Raw genomic sequence first — 20815 nt, 5'->3', positions numbered from 1 at the left:
GCAGTCGTGATGACTTTAGCCAGACCAAATTAACCAGTAAAGACTGCTGGGAAACTATGCTGTGTGTGTATTGTTCCATATTCCACTGACTGATGAAAGGGGGGGGGGATCTTTCAACAGATCCTAAGCGTGCTTGAAGTCAGGGCAGCCCTGCAACCCACTTCAGAGAGGGTCCCAGCTTTGAATGAGTAAAATCCTTTAAGAGCAGACATTTATGGAATGATCACACAGGATAACATCACAGCTCTCTCTTTCTCTGCAACAACCCGTATGAGGGGGAAAAAAACACCCTGCATCTACAGGCTTTCTAGTTAGAACTTGCAGGATTGCAGTCTCGCTGCAGGTTAGAAGTATAAAAGGGTTGAAAAGTTTGATGCACGTTTATGAACATTTTTAGTACATCTGTTGGATGAAGGCCTACCGCGCCCTCATCTTTCTACAGTCGGGAAAATTATCTATGTGCAGATAGAGTAGGACACATTTCTCAGTTCAGTCATTTGGAATTGTAGTGCTCATCCACACACACACACTGTAGTTGATCATATGAGGGGAGGGGAGCGGGGAAGATATAACTGAATAATTTATACAAAGGCGAGTCAAAAATAATCCACAAAAATAAATAAATAAATAAATAAATAAATAAATAAAGCTTCTGTTGACCGCTCCATATTAGCGCTTTCTGTTCAAGGCTACTGTCCCCCCAGTCACTGTTGGGTAGGTGTGAATGTGTTACATCAGTTCATTTGTAACTATAGTGCGAGCAAAAATAGATGACCCACTTGTGATTCGCTAAGAAAGAAGAGCAGCGTCCAGCGGTATGTTTATGGTCTGTGGGAGTACCTGGTGCAGAAACAAAATTCGGAAGCGTTTGGATATCTGCAAACACAATTTGGGCCATTACTCTACGGAAGGTAAAAGTTTCTTAAAGAGAATCATTACTGGTGATAAGACATGGACTCATCACGACGAGTCTGTAAATGTAAAAGTCATCCGTCATAGGGGCCCCCTAGTGGTGCAGTGGTAAAGTGTTCGCCCGATCACCTGGAGATTGCTGGTTCGATCCCCAGATGATGCTGTAGCCTCTCACACCCGAGGACCTAGATAGAGCAAAATTGTCTGGGCTCTCTCAGAGGGGTAGGATGGGAGGCACTCTTACATTAATTACAGCTCTACCGCTAGTCAGGGCCATATGTGAGCTCACAAAAGCGTAGCGGATCGGATAGTGCTGTCCTCAGAGTGTGTTACACCGTCCCTGTGCCCACATGTGTCAGCGAGGAAGTTTGAAAAGATGCATTCGGTGACGTCACGTGGTTCCGAGGAAACACGTGAAAGTCTGCGGCCCTCCAGACTGAGTAGTCGAAGTAGCCTTAATGTGGAGCCCCCTAGTGACGGGGAGGAATTAGATACGACCAAATTAGGGAGAAAATCAAGAGGAGAAAATTTTTATTTAAAAAAATAATTAAATAATTAAAAAATTTAATGGTGAAAAATTTATGGTTACAGTTTTCTGGGCCAATATTGTAAACGTTCAACAATCAGCAGCGGTCGTTACAGTGAGACGCTTTTTAAAATGCTGAAGCGTAAAGTCCAGGTTAAACAAACGCAGTGGACTGCTATCCAAGGGCGTCATAATTTTGCCCTATGAGGACGATTTCTGAAAAAGAAATGAAGACAGCGGTGCATTGTGTGTGCATAGTGTGGCTCGTAACTTAGCCTAAAACATTTTTAATAAGGGAAATACGAAAGCTTGTTGACAGATGGACAAAGTGTATTAAGAAAGCAGGAAAGTTATGTCAAAAATGATGTATTTGTTTTTTTCTAAAAGGTAATTAAAATCAATTCTACAGCCAGAGAGCGGATATTTCTTGGCTCACGCTCGTATTTTGTTAAAATGTATAATTAAAGCTAGTCCATCACAGACCAAACAGAACAGCCACAATGAAGGGGAAAATATGATTCCATTCACAAGCAATTATATTATAATTCTATAGCAATTACACAAGTGTTCCTAAATCTTGGAGGTGAGAAGGGAGGATGTTATACTATCAGAGCACTGAAGAGATGCTGAGGTACGGAATAATGACAAGCAAACATCCTGTCCGCATGCCTTTTTTATCTAAAACCGTGCTCTGTGTTGAGCCGAACATGCAGCCATGACCAGCACAATGCAGCCAAAGTATTTTTAGCTTTGCAGTAATACATAAACAATCTGGCCTTAAATACCTTCTGAATAACCAGACTGCAAACACACAGGGACGTTACAGAGGAAGCACCGAACAATGATTCCCTTAGACAATAGAGCCAGATGAGAAAGTCCACCGTGGAAGAGTGACGCTGTTCACTTGAAGGACCTTATTCATGCCTTATTAATAAATACGACCACAAGGGAGGGAACTAGGAGTGTTGTGTCAAACACATCCTAATGCACAGCTCTTGCTTACCTGCTAACTCATTCTGCAGCTGCTCTCCTAGAATCTTAGACATCTGAGTGGTGTTTAATATGAAAGATTACAGTAAGCATTATAAAATAGCTGACAAACCTCTATAAATCCTAATAAAGGTTTTGTCAAAATCCCATGAATGGTTTAGAAGGAGCTTGCTAGTTTGTTAGAATGATGCACAGCTGGATCGATGCATAGAGCCAACAAAAAGAGACAGGATTTATTAATAAAACTACTGATAGCCCACTCTATATATTCACCGAAAATCACAAAGCAGGAAAAGTCACATACAGTCAAAAACTTTCAAACTGAAGATTTTTTTTTTTGGTAGAACTTTTTATGCCCAACACCTATTTCCTCTGTCTTATAATGACTTCAGGCATTTTAGACCCACAGTCTGAGAAACCATCCCTCTAAACGCTCTTTTCATTTGTAACCGTCACTTGTGCAACAGCTGAGCTGGGTGACGACACGGCCTCAGGTATGTGGGCTATGTCTCTGTGTCTAAGTGCTGCTGAACCGGCCAAATCCGCCTAAACAATTACACTACAAACACCACATGATCACACAACTAAACTAACAAAGGTTAATATAATGTCTAAAGATGCATCGTTAAATACAACTGTATCGGGTACCGTTACAAATCCGTGCCTTCTGATTTTTATGGTGTCACACACAATATGACAGCAATTTTGAAACAAAAAAAGAAAACGGCGACCAAAAGCCAAGCAGATTGCAAAATCTGCAGCGGGAAAATATCAAACAAAGGATGTGCGGCATCTTTCTACACTATAATACTTTGCAGCATATCTTTAACAGGGAAAACAAAATGAGTAATAAACAGTGACAAAATTGTTTGGGATTATTACTTATGCTTATTATTAATAACCGAGCTTGCTAACAGAGCTGTGAATCATAGGAAGAAAAGAGACCATTAATTGAAATTAATTTTGGGGCATTGATTTAATTCGTTTTAACATCACTTATGTTCACTATGTAAGCAGCCGTTTACTAAGCAGCTATGTTTCTTACAGGTTTTCATGTATTAAAAACCACTAAAAGTATCTAAATAGGCATTTAAATGCTGTTTTACTCGTTATTGATTGGTGAAACGTCATTTCCCATATCAAGCGATAATCTTTCCCTTTCTTGCCATTTTTCTGCTCCACACTGCAGTCCAGTAGGTGGCGGTATGGCACCAATCGCTCATAAAATCAAAAGTAGTAAGAATTAGCAGAAACGGAAAATGGAAGCGGTTTTTATTTTTAAGGAACGAGTCAAATTCTGAGCATTTAGCGTTTGTAAGTAAGTATCATAGGGGTGTATTAAGTAAGATTTGTCAAAGAATAGTCGGTTAAAGGTTAAATGGGTGGAACGGGATAAGATTTGAGATTTGACTTGCTCATTAAACAAGCAGAAAACTCCAACCCTAAAATTAATGGTTCAACTAGAGTTACCATAACATTCCAAATGTTACTTAACACACTTCTTTTGAGACAATTGCTTTTTTAAGCTTTCAACATCATTCTTATCATTATTTGGAATAATATAAGGAATATACAATATTGATTATTTTACCTTTAAACATAAAAGAAAAATTCAATAAGAGTTTATTACTAGCAGCATTGCAGCACCTCTTTTTGCCTAATAGTAAGTAGTTTACAGTGGCTGAAATGGTTAAACTCTACACCACTAATCTGAAGGTATGTACTGTAGTTCAAGTCCCGGCTCTGGGTTACTGATCAGAAGGGCAGGAGTTCAAACACTGCCAAGCCGCCAATGTAGAGCCCTTTAACCGTGACATTGCGTCCTGACACCAGCTTCCTAACTGGGATATGCAGGGGAAAAAAGTTCTTTCACTGTGCTGTAAGGTATACATGGCAAATAATCTAAGCTTGATTTTATTCATTTCTGCATCTGTATCGAAAAAAACCTACATTCACGATTCACCACATCCCTAATGCCACCTACAGATGATTAGTGGAAAAAGCCTGCTTTGTGCCAACGAAGCTATGGTTCTCCATGAAGAAAACAGAGCAACTTTTTTCCTGCAGGCAAACGCCACCATGGATTTTCCTCTTAACGCTTCAAATTGCATTCTGACCCAGTTTCCACTAACCCTTCAAAGCGCAACCAAAAAGCTGTGACATGTTCGGTACGGCGGAGGAGCAGGAAACCGTTCACGTGTCCCTATTTATCTTGAAGATATAACATGCCTTTCGGAAAAAGCATACCAAGTTTAATTTAATTCCTATGCACTTGCTCTGTATATTCTTCAAAAGAATGTGAAAAAGCTTTATATATATATATATATATTTTAGAAAGAACGAGCTACATGTCTTGCAAAAACGTAGGACTGTCTGAGGTGATCAAATTGCAAAAAACAATCCAGCGACACAAGTCAGGAAACCCTAAGGCACTGAAGTGCACAGCCGAAAGTGGTGAGCCTCTTTTGGTTTGCTAAATGGATGCATGGTCATGATGCCATTCAGTGCTCATCAATTTGACTAAGGAGGCCAACTAGTTATGCACTGGGGTATATAATGGGAAAGAGCACCCAAAGCCATTTACCCAAGCTCTTCTCTCATAACAGCTGAACATCCCACATCATCAGGGGCACTAATGAGGAGTCCCACATGTTCACATTCTCAGCTTAATGGACCCCCGGATGAGCCTCTCCTCATGCCTAGCTTCCAACTGCCATAAGGATAAGCACCATCCAATATTTCCTTTATTGATTTTTCACTTAGAAATGCTTGCAAATGCAAACCCATTCCGTTTAGTCAGGATCTTGAGAAACAGAGGTCTTCTTGGGATTCGCTACCCGAAGTGTAAAATGGCAGCATTTGTTTTACATCAAGCTATTTTACTAAAAATCAACAAAGTTCAACATATTCTTTGCCAATACAAACATGTTCTGGGTAATTAGAGGCACACAGAACCAGGCTGGAGTCACCACAGGAGGCATGGGGACGACTGTTTGGTCCTGCGCTCTGGCACAAGAGACAGATTTTATGAGGATGATTCGCGCTACATTATTAGAGCCTCAGGATTGTGTGCTTGCACCGTACAATCAATCCACATTTGGATGCAAGACTTCGTCTGGATTCAATATGTTTTAGTATTGGCCGCCATAGGCGGTTTGAAACCTGGTAGAGGCGTCGCCTGTCAGCTGGCGGTGACTGACCCAGACAAGTTTTGGGTTTCTGCTGAGAACAGAGGTGAAGATGGTGCCAGGTCAAGGTCGAACCGAGAGAAACCTCCTTCAGGCGTGCCTGTAGCGTAGCGTCCTCATCCATCTTGGATGAAGAATAGCGACTGTGGTCAGACTTTGGCCTACAGGGAATAAACCAGAAATCGCGTCCAAGACAGATGGCCGAATGTTGAAAGTCGGCACATAGCTAACGTGAAAGTGAACCCTGAAACCAAATTAGGTCGACACTGGAGATTTTAGTGATGAAAGATTAATCAATACGTTTCCGTTGCGAATGTATTTACAGATAAGGGTTGTTTATGGTAAACGACAGCACAGCTGTAAACCTTCATTAGCTTAGCTGTGATGACTAAACAGGCTCCTTACATGCTAATAACTTGCTTGAAAGTCGGGTCTCCGCATTTCCTCTCATGAACACCGGATTGAGTCAGCCTGCTTACAATACACTTCCCCTCCCGGCATCTTTATTTTCAAACAGAGCTCCGTCACAAAACTCATCGCTGTTGTTCTAAAAACAGGCTTAGTAAACTGAACATTCAGCAGCACAAAATGTCGCGTGTTCACAGACGTTTCAGGAGTGCTTCATGTGCACAGCAGATGTGTGCGTGTGGAGGGACGGGGCTGTTCACAGACAAGTCCGTGTGTGTGTGAGAGAGAGAGAGAACATGAGTGAATCGATGCTCTGTACCAAATTAAATAAATCTGTACCTATTTTACATAAAAATAAATGATAATATGTGGAGGTCGGTGATGATACTGTGGCTGGCCGCCACAAATAACTGGATTGTGCTGCTGGAACAGAAAGATCATCACTTTGTACTTGACATGACATTTAAACAATAACCAATAGACATCATTGTAATATTTTGTAAAATACTATTAGTATTATAATATTAGTATTATATAAACTATTTATATAAACTATTTATATATATATATATATATATATAAATAAACACATTTATTATAAATATTAATTATTTATTATAAATATATAAAAAACACAGCTCTAGTCTTAATCTTGCTCTTTAAAAATATTTGTTCCCGTCATTCCTGTGAACATTCAGTGATTAGAACGCCTGATTCTCGAAAATTAACAGATAACTTGATGCCAACATTCGCAAACACTACTTGCAGATTACAGGAACTCTGCTGAGAGTCACTACCACATCACTTGTACAGTCCTGATCTTGCTCCAAGTGATTTTTACATGTTTGGGAAATTAAAGGAATTCCTGGGAGGCCAGCGTTATAGACGTGAAGCAGGCAGTCTGACCATGGCTTTGGCGTAGTAAGAAAGATTTCTCCCTTGATGGTAATGTGAAATAATAAGCCAAGTGCATTAGTGTAGCAGTGGATTGGATGGGAAAAAAATAAAGGTAGTTTTTACTGTTATTCTGCACAATCAAGAGTCCTGGTTTAACTTGAACACCCATGGCATAATTTAAAAAATGGAAAACAAATCAATCAAGCGAGAACACAAATCTACAAAAACACTTGAAATTTTTGTTAAAAGATGGCAACTTACATGCATTTGGTTAGTTAGTCAAAAAATGTAGAATTTAAATGAGGAACTTTAAATGGTGTTCCGTAAATACACTGATTTACATCCAAGTCGGTTCAGCAACTAACCTAACATTTACTTGATTCATCTACCAAATCGACCAAATGCTGCTGCCTTAATGCCAAGACTGGACAAGTGTGGAAAACAGTAAGCTATAATCTTGCTGTCGGTTTTGCATCTGCTTGTTCAAAAAGTTCTCCATCATCTTCACCAGGAACAAAGGACACAATAAAAAATAAAAAAATGGTTGCTAAGGGGAAGCTTTGCATTCTGAGTGCTCAGCATTATAATACTGTTCCCCTTACTGCCATGACTCAACTGAAAGATGCCAGTCATGTGAGAAAGAGGAAACTAGGAGAAATAAGTGCGGATCAGCAAGTTTCAGTTGCAGACTTCCCGATGCAAGGACAGAAATAGATCGCTCCATTAAGTTGTTAAGAATCTGATTCTTTATGCTTTATTTTATAGACATGATGTCAATGCATACAGAAAGACCACTTAATTGAAAGTAATAAACAGAACAAGATGCAATTATTATAACTGAATTGAATATCTTTGAGAAATTGGTTAGAAAATCAGTGTATTCTTCGTTTAAGAGCGGAGTCTCTCATACATCATGAGCACTGGCATGCAGTTAGATACTAACAGTAGGCAATGACAAAGCATGCGTTATCTTACCTACTAATCAATAGAAGCAATCACGATTAAATTCCTTATTCCTGTATGTTCTAGAAAAGCAGAACATTTGACTTCCCCTCACTTTCACTCCTTCCATTGGTCTCTTTAGGCAAGAAAGCTATTAGACGCATACTACTAATACCAGCAACAAACTTATCTCTCTCACTGATACAGTACCTGCACGGTTGGTTGTCCAAAGTCTTTTCATTGTCCACAACCGAGAGTCAGCGCACCCTCTCTCATCTAACTCCGTTTGTGCCAGCAGCCATTGTGTCGTAATTACAGACTGCTCGATACGTTCTCTGATCGAGACTGTGCACATGTAGTAGTGGGTGTGTTTAAAAATTTAAATCCACCCTGAACCATTTGCATAGTAACTTTTATCATGAACATGTGATCTTTGGTCATGCGCAAATTCAAATGAAGTTGATTTTCAGTTTAAGGCATTATTAACATTTGATCATTTCATATTTTAAGGATTAACCATGAATCGAGTAATTACTGTTAAGAAAATAAGGGCACTAGTGGCTCAGTGGTACGGGTTTCGCCTGCCATGCGGAAGGCCCGGGTTTGATCCCCAGCCAGTGCCTGAACCACAGCCGGTCCCAGGCCCAGATAAAAAAAAAAATGGGTGGGTTGCGTCTGGAAAGGCATTCAGCGTAAAACCTGTGCCAAGTTCGTATGTGCAAACCGGATGGTCCGCTGAGGCGACGCTTTGCTCGGAGCAGCCGAAAGACCAACATCAACAATTTAACTGACAGAATTTTGAAATTATTTTGCATAATATTTCTCCATAGCTCATGTATTTATTAACTAGTATACCAAAAAAAGGGCGGACTTGCAGTTCAGATGGCACAAAATACTTGATACTGTAGTTTTTACCCAACTTAACTCTTAGTTAAGAGAATTATATGTAACCCTAATGGTTATCTAATTTCACTTCGGAAACTTTCATGCTAATATTGTGCTAGAATATGTTGTTGTAGGTGTTAATCATTTAGCTGCTCCCATGAATGGGGTCGCCACAGCGGACCATCAATCGGCACAACAGCTTGGCACAGGTTTCACACCGGAAGCCCTTCCCGACGCAACCCATTTTTGGGAGACCACTAACTAGTACTTAACGAATCTCTTGTTGTAACTCAACTAAGCAACAACATAAAGCTGTAATAAAACTGCATTTTAACCCTGATAATTACCTTTAAAAATGTCCTTTAAGTTCTATAATTAATAAATGTAAAGCAAAATAACCTATTAATTTTTTTTGCTAATGTTAAAAATGATTTGACACATGAACAAAAACAAACAAAAAAAAAACCTGATATGATCCGAACTGCAAGTTTTGTGATCTGTTGCACCACGACGATCCGCTTCTAACAGCTTTCCTTTCCAGTCATAACTTGGCTCTGCATTTGAGGTGCTCTCAGATTTCCCACTACTGTAACACTGCTGGGTTTTAACGATGAGTCGATGAAGGCTCATTCCTCCCGGAAACAGATTCATCAACCAGCGCGCTTTACTCACCTGAATTGCATCATGCAGGGACTTTGTTAGAGTTAGAGCCAACACACACTCAACACTGACAAGCAATTATTCCTACCTCAGTTCTCCAATCTTAACCTTGTAAAAACACCAAAGCTAACGCAGTGGCTCTCAAGGGAGGGTTAAATTTAGTGCTGCATCACTTACTGAAATAAAATAAATACATTAATTAATAATAATAATGAATAGAAATATCCAGGGATCTCCCAATACGATATCATGATGCCCAGGTGCCGAGTCGATTTGTATAGCGATTCTGTAAGTATCATGGTTTTACAAATGTCCCGATTCTATAAAACTTTTTTTTAGATGGATTGGCACCCTGTCCAGGGTATCCTCGTGAATTACGTCTCCTGAGATAGGCTCCAGGCGCCCCCAAACAACCCTGCATACAGGATAAACCTGTATAGATGATGAGGGAGTGAGGGGGAGAGTAAGATTTTGCTACATTCTAAACATACAATAAGTCCCTGACTTACAAACAAGTTCCACTCTAGGAGCACGTTCGTAAGTCCGATTCATTCACAAGTCTGACAAAGTGAGTCTTGTACACCTTTGACACTAATACAGTGGTGGTGTTAGTCTTTCGGTTTGCTTGGCACAGGTTTTACACTGGATGCCCTTGCTTACACAACCCTCCCATTTTATCCGGGCTAGGGACCAGCACTGCATCCCGTAGCCGGGGTTTGGTTATTGACCGGGAATCGAACCTAGGCAATCCGCATGGTAGGCGAGAAACTTAGCAAAAACATTAAAAAAAAAATGGTCACAGTCACAACTGTTTACATGGTGTTTACTGCATGCTTGAACGGATGGCATTTTGTGTCAGAGCTGTATTGGACTGTGAATTCTACTTCGTTGACAAATTTCCAAAATTAGGATTCTTCACCATCGGGACAGCTTTACAGGACAGTCATTTTATATCTACGTGCTTCCGTTTCTTCCGTGCCAACTCATTTCTCCCGCACCCCAACACACGTACAATATTTACTAATTATACTAATTATATACAATTTTTTTGCACAATACACGTGAGCTACTTCTGCAATTTGTTCGAATCCATCATTGTTCGTGTAATCGCGGTCTGTTCGTATCTGTGGACATTCGTAACTTGAATGTTCTCAAGTCGGCACTTACTGGACTTCTACCTTCTACCACATACTGTAGAACGCTGTGGTATGTGATTAGTTTAGAGCGCACAACATGCAGGATTATAGAGGAACGGCATCCTTTTACCACTTTAAATAATAACATATAAAAATGTGCGGTGATGCGTGAATAGAAGAGCCGTTAAGTCAAACAGACACCAGAATCACGGTGACCTCGGGGTAGAACTCTGTTCAGTCGTGTTCCCTCGCGGGCGCCTATGTTTTATTGAATCTCAGAGTACATAACACAGCGTGCACGGGCTTAACCCGGTACACTACACAATGGTGCTCATTACATTATATAAACACATAATTACAGGAATACGCATTCCACAACACTTCCCTTCCCTAATAAAAACTTAACGCTGTACCTCGACACCTGATATTTTAAATAAACATATAGGTACAGGTAACGATTTCATAACTATAAACGAAAGCTTCTGAGTCAAAATCTGTTTTGAGAATGGTTCAGAGCCAGACCTGGGCTTGTTGACGAATCAGTCTCTTGCTGATGATTTCTCTAATCTTAATCTTCTGTACCCATATTTTATACGAAATGATGCAACACACCAAATAATCGTATTTTTATACGATACAATTTTGGGTCTGTTCCCAGTTACGACAATGGTGGACTGGCATTTAATGCTAATTATTTTAGAAAGAGTGCAGACGGCAAAGATTATCCAAGGTTGCGCAATCCCTGAACAGCCGTTAGAGCTACATGCAGCAACAGCGATGAGGAATATTCTGCCGCCTCAAAGGAAAGGCTGATGAAATATGAGAAGGTATGACTTTTGTTTGTGCGTGGTGTTTTGTTCGTTGTTAGGCAAGTCGCAGAAAGAGAACAAATAATTACCAGGGTGTACCAAATCACCAATAAAACACACAAAAACATTGGCCGCTGGCATGAGTGCACTAGCAGGGCAGCTTATTCGCTGGTAATCAACTTTTTATTTTCATGGCTAATTAGTTTGATGTTTTTGCGGGACTAAGAAGAGCAGAATAACAAATAATCAGATAAATACACCAATACAGCCTTCAGCCACCTAATACGACCATGAGTTATATCTATGATCCTTGTCTTTTGACACATTGGAATGTAAAAAGAAGTCAGACATAGCCTAAGGACGTTTCTTTCCTCCTTAAAAAGGGTACACTTAAGGTATAGATAAAAGAAAATAAAAAAAAAGGATTCTCTCTCATTTCTCTCAGTCATGTCTTTATTACCGTCTGTAAACCGAAGCAGTGTATATATACTAGAGGCATCTTTACCGGAACAGGACCAGAGAAAGTTCCTGGTACTAAACAGAGACGCAATTATCCTCTGTAACCCCCAAAACTGTTTACATGCAGAAGCAGGTTCATGCAAACCAGTGGCGTTCCCTGTATCACCACCCCCCACCAGAGACAAATCGTTTCCTTTCCTCCCACTAATCCGCACTTCAATGAGGGGAGTCGAGCGGAGCTGCTCTGGGGAACAGCAGGATGGCATAATGAATGGAGGATAAGGGGGAGGATGGACGAGTCTGACAAGGATCATTCATATCACTCACTGTATGATGAAAAGCAGGTTCGGGAGATGTTCGGTTATCCGATGATGTGGCTCTCTTGTGCCCCCTGGTGTACTTTATTAGAGTTATTAGAGTTGCCTTCCAAACCTGGATATCACCAAATCTTTTTCCTTGGATATGTTGTGTAGTGGATTTGCCATCTCTAAAGTTAATCTGCTAATACATTCAACACATGAGCCACCTGTGCTGCTTGCTAGCTTCATGGGAGTACATTAAAATAAAACGTAATTCCAAATAGCATAGATATTAATCAGACATTCTTTATTGTATACACCGATACAGACAGATCACAAAGATGAAAAGTAATACTAGCTGATGCTAAAGTGGCCTGGTGACTAGAGAGGAAGCTGGATAAAAGCTACTGTATATAGTGACCATGAAGATAAAGATTCTGCCATTCACACAGAACTTTGTTTTCCCATATGCTTGCTGTAACCAGCTATTGCATTAAGAGATGGCATCCTAACTAGGTGTGCAACGATGCATAAAAAAAAACAGTTTTTTCTTCACAATCGTAACATTGCTAAATCTTTTCACAAGTGATAATGTTTTTAAAGCTCATTATCAGGTATTTGTGAAATTCTTTTTATATCCACACACACAAAACATTTGTACTGTAACCCCTCACATCAAATTCATAACCATGTTTGACTTGTTCCATTAAAAATACAGGTAAGACAAGATTACCGTCATGCTCAGTACTTTTGTGCATGACCTTATCATGAACTCACATCTTAGGGGGTCGCATGTGATTATGTCCAACTGACGTGTCTTGGTATCAAAAGTAAAGAAAACATTCCGACTGTGAATTTGGTCTTCTCACTCTTATACCCCGTTACAGAAAGAGGGCCATCGGAATGCTTCAACTTGGTGCAATGCAAGCAGACATCGCCAGACGGTTTGGAGTTGCCAGGAATATCATTTTCCAGGCTATGGAACAGATTATAAGAATTGGTTCCACTGCTGATCGCACAAGGTCTGGAAGACCAAGAGTGACAACGGCAAGACGAGGACAGAAGTCATTCTATTCATTCAATGATGTTTGGCTGCAGCTTTACTTGCTGGACTGCAAGGAGGCCGTATAAGGTGGACCAGGGTTGACTCTACGTCATTGTGAACACCGTCTGAATTTTATATTTCTGGTGCTGATGGACACACAGATTTACAGGATCACGGAAGGCCTGGAGCCTAACCAAGTGGATGTGGGGCACAGAGCAAGATACATTTACATTTAGGCATTTGCTCTTATCCAGAGCGACTTAAAAATTTTTTATTTCATCATACATCTGAGCAGTTGAGGGTTAAGGGCCTTGCTCAAGGGCCCAACGTGGTGGTTGTGGGGTTTGAACCTGGGATCTTCCAAACCATAGTCCAATGCCTTAACCACTGAGCTACCCCTGGCCCCATGCTAGATGGGGTGCCAGTCCATCGCAGGGCACATGCACAGACATACTTAAACACTACAAGCAACTTGGAAAATGCCAATTAGTCTAATATGCATATCTTTCAACTGTGAGAGGAAACCGCATTACCAAATGAAACCCACCAAGCACAGGGAGAATACGCAAACTCTACACACACAGAGACCAAAGGTACTGTGGGTATCGAACCCTCGATCCTGGAGGTGTGAGGACACAGGTCTGACCACTACGCCAACGTGCCGCCAACTTTATTTATTTAACAGAAATAAATTGTGTGTTTATTACGCTTTTTTAGTCCATGAGTATATTTTTAAAAATCCAAAGCTGTAAATAGACTGCATCCTGATGAGGTGTTTATTAACTAGGGCTGGGGAATACTGCTAAAAGAATTAATCTTGTTTTTTTTATGCTTTCTTTCTTTGTTTTTATCCTTATATAATGATTGAAAAATGATGCAATTAAATTCCAAGCTTTTTTTCTCTCTTATTTATTAGAACGGATTTTGAAAGGAAAGAAAAAAACAAACTTAAATCAACTCCTCTTTCCCCATCACTTTGTTCGCTACGGATAGTGCTGCTGCTGTTTTCGCGAACACTCTTTCAGGAAAGAGTAAATGAGGACCAGGTCTTTCAAGATATAAAATGCCAACGCATCAATCGTTTTTTTCTGTTTGGGCTCTTCTCATCAAATAATGGGACTGCACTAAAAAGTGTTTCAGGTAAAGCAGTGTTCAGCTTAAGGTCAGGACTGGTAATTCCCAACCTGCAACTAGTAAAAGCCAAAGAAAACTCAACTTCACAGCTACGTAAATATTCAAGTATATGTGTTTTAGATCAATTGACATACAGGCATATTTGCTTTTTTATATCTAATATGCAGGTCGTTTGCAATCATGTGACTATTATGATGCGCGACATCCCTTTTCTAAAATGTTGCAGTCCCCCTATCCCCTATAATCCTACAGGTGGAGCACTGCACTGGCAAGCAGCACTGCATCCTGTGTTTATGTTTAGAATTGTAAAAAAAAAATATATATATATATATATATATATATATATATATATATATATATCGTAAAAATTTAATGGATATTTATAAAATCAAACTTGAATATAAAATATAAGTATAATTAAATATAATAAATTTTAATTCAAGACAAATCAGCACCTAGGTATCTTAATAAAATTTTATCGACGGGTCCCTGGTGATTTCCCATCCCTAGTAACAACATCCTCATGGGCACTACGCCAGAATGGGCGTGATGTGTGGCTTATCCCTTCCCTTCGTCTCATACTGGCCAGTTTAGCCATCAATCAAAGTGATCCATACAGATGACCTACATGAAATACAGTTTATATCTACACAAACATAGCCAGATAAGCTGTTACATTTAACAAAGTGGTCTTTGGACAATCACAAGCATTATCTATAGCCATCACAAGCATTAAACCCCCCCACCCTCCTGTTATGACAAGCATCTTGTGGATTCTCTGTTTAATTGATCCAAGCAACCACAAACATATGCACTGAGAGCTAGTTATAGTGCTCCCTATGCAGAAAGTCACTTCCTGACCCCCGTAACAGTTCTCTCCGTGTAGCGCAGAGGATGTGACGCCACGTGCAAGCCGCTTCCTGACTATACATCTCGCTGGACATCGCTCATGATAGTTAGACAAACATTCAGGGCGTCCGTTTTTATGGTCAGTCAAATGTGCCCTGATGGAAAATGATGTCATTTCAACCAGTGAATTCTCTAATATGAGGCACGTCAAATGTAGCATTATGTTGTACATAAACTTGTTTAACTGTCCATTCAAACTCGCACCAACTCCAAATCTCTGAAGTAATATTTCCAGCTTTCTTTGCGACAAGATTATTCCCATCTATATTGGCAGATTGGTTTTTAATCTTTGTATTGGGGGGAAAATTAAAATGCTTTTCATGGAACTTGCGAAATTTTATAATATCTAATACGCACAGAATATGTAAACATGTGCAATCATGGTTTAAACAAACTAAACATCATGGTAAAACATTAACTCATTAATCCAACATACACCACTAACAAACTCCACTGCCCACATACTGATTTCCCTGGAGTAGAATTCTGAAATTGCTTACATGGAGAATCTCTTTACTATACACCATCATGGGAAATACCACATAACATTCAGCACGAAAAACAGACCTACAGTTTTTAAACTACACAAACCGCATAATGGATATCAAAAATATGTAAGCACGCAAATATCATTATGCATATAACAAAACGTTTCATATAGACTTTTTGCATGCACATGATTATCCTTGTACATTAGTCGCAATACCAGACGGCAAAAACACCCTTAACCATTATTAGGATAATATGCATTTTCCTTGATAATTCAATTCGAGCTGTATTTTGTAGCGTACAAATATTTGATTCCTCCTGGATCTGATGTTTGTTAGCGTTAGCTCATTTAGTACTTCTGTTTCAAATAAGACATTGTTAGGAAATATAGCGTCCTTTAAGCTACAAAAAGGTAACCTTAACTAATACTGTTCTGGAGTTGAATCCCAAATAGCATAAAAAAAAGAATGATTGTGCACTATATAGGAAATAAATTCACTTATTTTACACAACAAGTAGTACCCTTGATCAGGGGTTAGAGAAGGATTTAAGATTCAGCTTTAGCGCTAGATAGCGCTGTAGCTCATGTCAACACGGATGGTTCAGAGGTATTTAGAAACAATTTAGAATCAGTTACTGAGGAGAAAAAGTCAGGTTTAAGATGACAATGTTATCAGATGTGTTTTCTTGCTGAAAGTAAACGTTTTTGTAGGTCAGTATTGGCGCCAGCATCGCATAACTAACGTCTCTTTTGCCGTGCCAAAGTGGGCTGGACCATAATGGACAGTTTATGTAAAATATAATGCTGCATTACATCCTAAGCATCCTTACATGGATTTATTCCCTATTCAGTGCACCAGCTTTCTATTTTACGCAATTTGAGATACAAACCAAGAACAGAGAGTGAGAAAACTAGCACTGCCACGTTCAAATGGAAGCTAACGCTGACATTTATATATATACACATTATTATGGATTTGGAATAGAAGTTTTAGTTTGTTCATTTCTGAACCTGTGTGCAGTCATGTTGATTTTCCCCATAAAAGGGGAAGGAACCCAAGATGAATACTCCTAGATGACTTCTCTGTTTCAGTAGCGTTTCAGGTTCCAAAAAACATGGTCCTTGATAACTCTGTCAGAGAGTTCACTATGATGTGCTTAAATAGTACAGCACCATCTGAAACAAACAGTGCAAACAATGTTAAAATATATATATATATATACATGTTTAATAGAACCATTGTTTGCGCCATTTGTGCCTTAAGGGTGGAATCCTTGATAGTGATGCACATGTCAGTGCGCTGGTGGTGCCAGTCCCAAGCCCAGATCAAACAAAACGATTGCATCTGGCGTAAAAAAAAAACTGACAGAAAATAAATGAATAAAATAAAGGAAGTTCTACTGAAGTGGCCCCTAAGGGTTTGCAATATTTGTTACAGGTGGTGAATTTTTAATACCAATTCTGATAATCTGATAATATCATCTATAAAGCTTTACAAACATTAAAAAAAAAAACATTTTTCGTCCACCCCTAATAGGATGTTACATTATAAATATTCATTATGTTTAATATTAATGTTCTGATTAATAAACCTAAATAATAACAACAAATTGGCAAATCTCCCTGTCAGTAACTCACAAAGCTAAAACTAAAAAAATAGGGATGGGAATTACCAGGGAACAATCAATTTGATATTACGGCACAATACCTAGGTAGTATGGCCTGTATGTAAGGAATATGATTTTATAAATATCCTGATTCATTAGGATACAATAAAATTGATTACGATTTTAAACGAGCTTAGCAAATAAAAAAAATTGCTCCTACCACATAGTGCTGTCTGTCAACATGTGAACAGTTGACCTGTAGGATTATTGAGGAATTTTACCACTTTAAATGCAAACATATTTAAATTAACAAATAACTCCCGTTATCTCTTATAAGAAATCTTTCTGGGTCTTTTTTTTATATCTTCATTACATAACACTCAGAGATGATGCTAAGGACATTCCTTTGCTGCCACAAAAGACTTACAGAAATACCATGCCATTACCCTGAAAGACACTATAAGGAAGACAGGAGGACACTTGACATTTCCGGGAAATGAGAGTGTAAAAATAACAGATGTGATGCCCTTTGCGGGTCAGCATTTCCAGCTGAAGGGGTTCATGGCCAAGATGTAAAAGGCCCTTCTATAATTCTGATCTAGGAGCGATGCAAAGAAACTCTCGACCACGCGTCTGTTCTGTTCCCTTCCATCACCATCACCTCAGATATCAGGCTGGACATTGATAGAGCCAGCCTCAAAGTGTTCCAGCCAGGGAAGCAGTGTGCGCCGCCTTCAAGAGACATGTGAATTGACTATTGCGCAACCAACATTTAGCCTTTGAAGTCCTTTAGTTAGAGGATATTCTTTCTATCTTTGGACTTTTTGTACGGTACATTTGAGGCGACACGCATAACATCCTGCGACGTCCCTGAGACAGTTTCCTCCCATTTCAACGAAATGGGATTTAAATAGACTCGAGTGTGATAAAATCAAGCAATCTATGTACAACCAAAGGGGAGAAAAGTAGTACTTTAGGGGGGAAAAGGAATAAAGCAATCGATTGGGTACGATACTCCTACCATGTTTACGATCATTACAACATGAGCGGTTATGACGGTGAGGACGATAAGCGCACCGCATCATCATATCTTTAAAATCATGGGTGAACCGAAACGGATTCTCTTAAAACAGCAAGTGTGAAATTTGAGAAAGCAGAGGGATTCTGATACAATAAGGCGTACTGCAGTTCCATTCAGGAAGGATGAGATCTTGTTTCTGTTACAAGGAAAAAGAAATGATGGACACTGAGTAGTTTGGTGTAAGTAGTCTGTCTGGTCCTGGAGTGGAGTAAATGAACCCTTAATAAGAGATCAGTCCTTCACAGCGGCCGATCAAACACACACACACAGGTCATTATTTTTTTTTTACCTTATTACATTGGTTGGCTCTAACAATCTCCAGAAGTCCAAGCCAGGAAAAGCATGCTTCCTCTCTCTGAATCCAAATGGAGGAAGTCTTACCCAGTCTCACTGCCTCTGTCCGGCTAACAGCTAAACCCCTCCATTCATTATACATTATTAACACACACCCGCATCAGGAAGCGCTGAACACAACAACGGGCTGAGTGACTTGTTTAAAATGTGCGTTTGTTGAGGATTTCTCTTGTAGCTCTTGTTCACTCTGTAGCTAATCTCTGTAACTCCGAGCAGCATTTCCGCTAGCTTTACTCATCTTTTTGGAGATCCTCGTATTCCCTTAATGACCTTGCACTGATTTGACAGCCCTGAAACGAGCCAGCTGTGAGCGGGACAGGGCTCGGTGTGAGCGCTTTACCTGAATGCTGAGTGAATATGTTAATCCCGGGGTCGGACGCGTTGGCGGTAACGGCGAGCCTGCACGCTGGTGTCCCGGTGTTGCTCGCTTCCCGCGGTCTCCTCCCGGAGCTGCTCCCCCGGCTCGCTTTGCTCTGGTGCGGCTGCGGTTGCTGCGAGTGTCCGTGCGGTGGGCTCTGGAGCGCCGCCGAGGCCCCCTCTCCCACTCGCCCTACCTGCTGTCCCATTTCACCGAGGCAAGGAAACACCACCGTCCTCCTGGATCACATCCCCCCTCCAGAGAAACAGCGGAGCGGCCTATTGACTGTGCTCTTCACCCCCTCTTTGCTCGATAGCCTAGCCCAGGAGCTAGCGGTCTGTGTGTGTGTGTGTGTGTGTGTGTTTGATCCCACCCACCTCGCCTCTTCTGTGCACAATGTGTCACCAGTCAGTTAGGTTCACTCTAACGGCTCTACTCGATATCATTTCTTATACTGGTGAGTTTTTTTCCCATCTAAAACAGACCCATAGGGGGTCGATGTGTTTTGCCCAAACCACTACGCGCCCCCTCCGACGCCGCCATCTTTACCGCAGAATCAGTGGCGTGCAGTTTACAGGCCAATGAATCGGTTTGGACCGGGGGAATGGGGAGGGGCTTAATGACAGGGCGTGGTCAATATATGAACAGGAGGCATGAAGCGCAACATGCCCCGCCCATTTATTCAAAGGTAACCGAGATGTCCTATTTCTTAAACATCATATAAACTCCATAGGGAAAGCCAAAAACATCAAAAATCATTAATAGACTATCTATGTATGAAAATGTAAGATCGCAAGTTTCAAATAGTCAATAACTTAAATAAAAAACAAAAGAGGAATATGCTACCAAAGTTATTATAACATTATCTTAAATTCTTGGTGGCCCTGGTGCCCTAACCATGAAACAATGGACACAAGTCTAGTAAACACCCAGGATGGGACAACATGCCTTTGTAGAACATCATACCCAAAAACAGCGGCACGTAGTGGTAGCACTGTCACCACGCGCCTCCAGGGTCCGGGTTCAATTTCCCCCTCCGGGTCTGAGTGCATGGAGTTTGCATGTTCTCCCAGTTCTTGTTGGGTTTCTTCCGGGTACTCTGGTTTCCTCTCACAGTCCAAAGGCATACAGATTGGGCTAATTGGCGTTCCTAAATTACCCAGTAAGTGTGTGTGTATAAGTGTGTGGATTGGCACCCTGTCCAGAGCCTCATGCTCTAAGTCTCCAGCCCCTCCGTGATCCTGTATACAGGATAAAGCAGTATAGACAATGAGTGAGTGAGTAAGTAATGCATTACCAAACTTTTTCCTTTTTACTATCTGCCTCTTCCTGTTTTTATTATTTTGTGGCTCTTTGTGGCTCTGGGGCCCAAGAGAAAAACACTGGACACAAGTCTGGTAAACACCCTGGAGAATTGTAGGACATCAACCTTACAAAAGGCTGCATGGTGGCTTAGTGGTTAGCACTATAGTCTTGCACCTCCAGTCTTGCTGTCACTCATCTTAAATTCGCGTAACCCACTTGCCAGCATATGTTTGTATAAAAACCCTGAATAAAACTCAAAGAGAACATGCAAAACTCCACACTAACAGTAACCTGAGCTCAGGATCAATCAGTGGAACTTGTGAGGGGGTCTGTGTTACACACAGCACCACCCTATTTCCTAATTTATTCACACAGCCATTACTAACCTTTTCTCCTCCTTGTGATAATAAGGACATGTGTC

The 20815-nt window shown here is 40.4% G+C and overlaps 1 protein-coding gene across 4 annotated transcripts in view; it reads right to left on the bottom strand.

Moving 5' to 3' along the window:
- abl2 (c-abl oncogene 2, non-receptor tyrosine kinase) overlaps positions 1–19568 on the bottom strand; it is a 33486-nt gene extending 13918 nt beyond the window's left edge. For 2 of the 4 annotated variants that reach the window (XM_053503981.1, XM_053503977.1), the window contains exon 1: positions 19072–19568. In XM_053503981.1, coding sequence (XP_053359956.1) covers positions 19072–19297 — 226 coding nt within the window. In that variant the 5' untranslated portion in view covers positions 19298–19568. Of the gene's footprint in view, positions 1–8073; positions 8187–19071 lie in introns of those variants that run through there. The other 2 variants (XM_053503979.1, XM_053503980.1) reach the window with 2 other exon arrangements.
- Between the last annotated feature and the right edge of the window lie 1247 nt (positions 19569–20815).

Source organism: Clarias gariepinus, chromosome 9 (assembly GCF_024256425.1).
Source record: "Clarias gariepinus isolate MV-2021 ecotype Netherlands chromosome 9, CGAR_prim_01v2, whole genome shotgun sequence".
Taxonomy (NCBI): Eukaryota; Metazoa; Chordata; class Actinopteri; order Siluriformes; family Clariidae; genus Clarias; species Clarias gariepinus.
The sequence above is the reverse complement of the archived record's forward strand: the minus strand, read 5'-3'. Positions and strand labels throughout refer to the sequence as shown.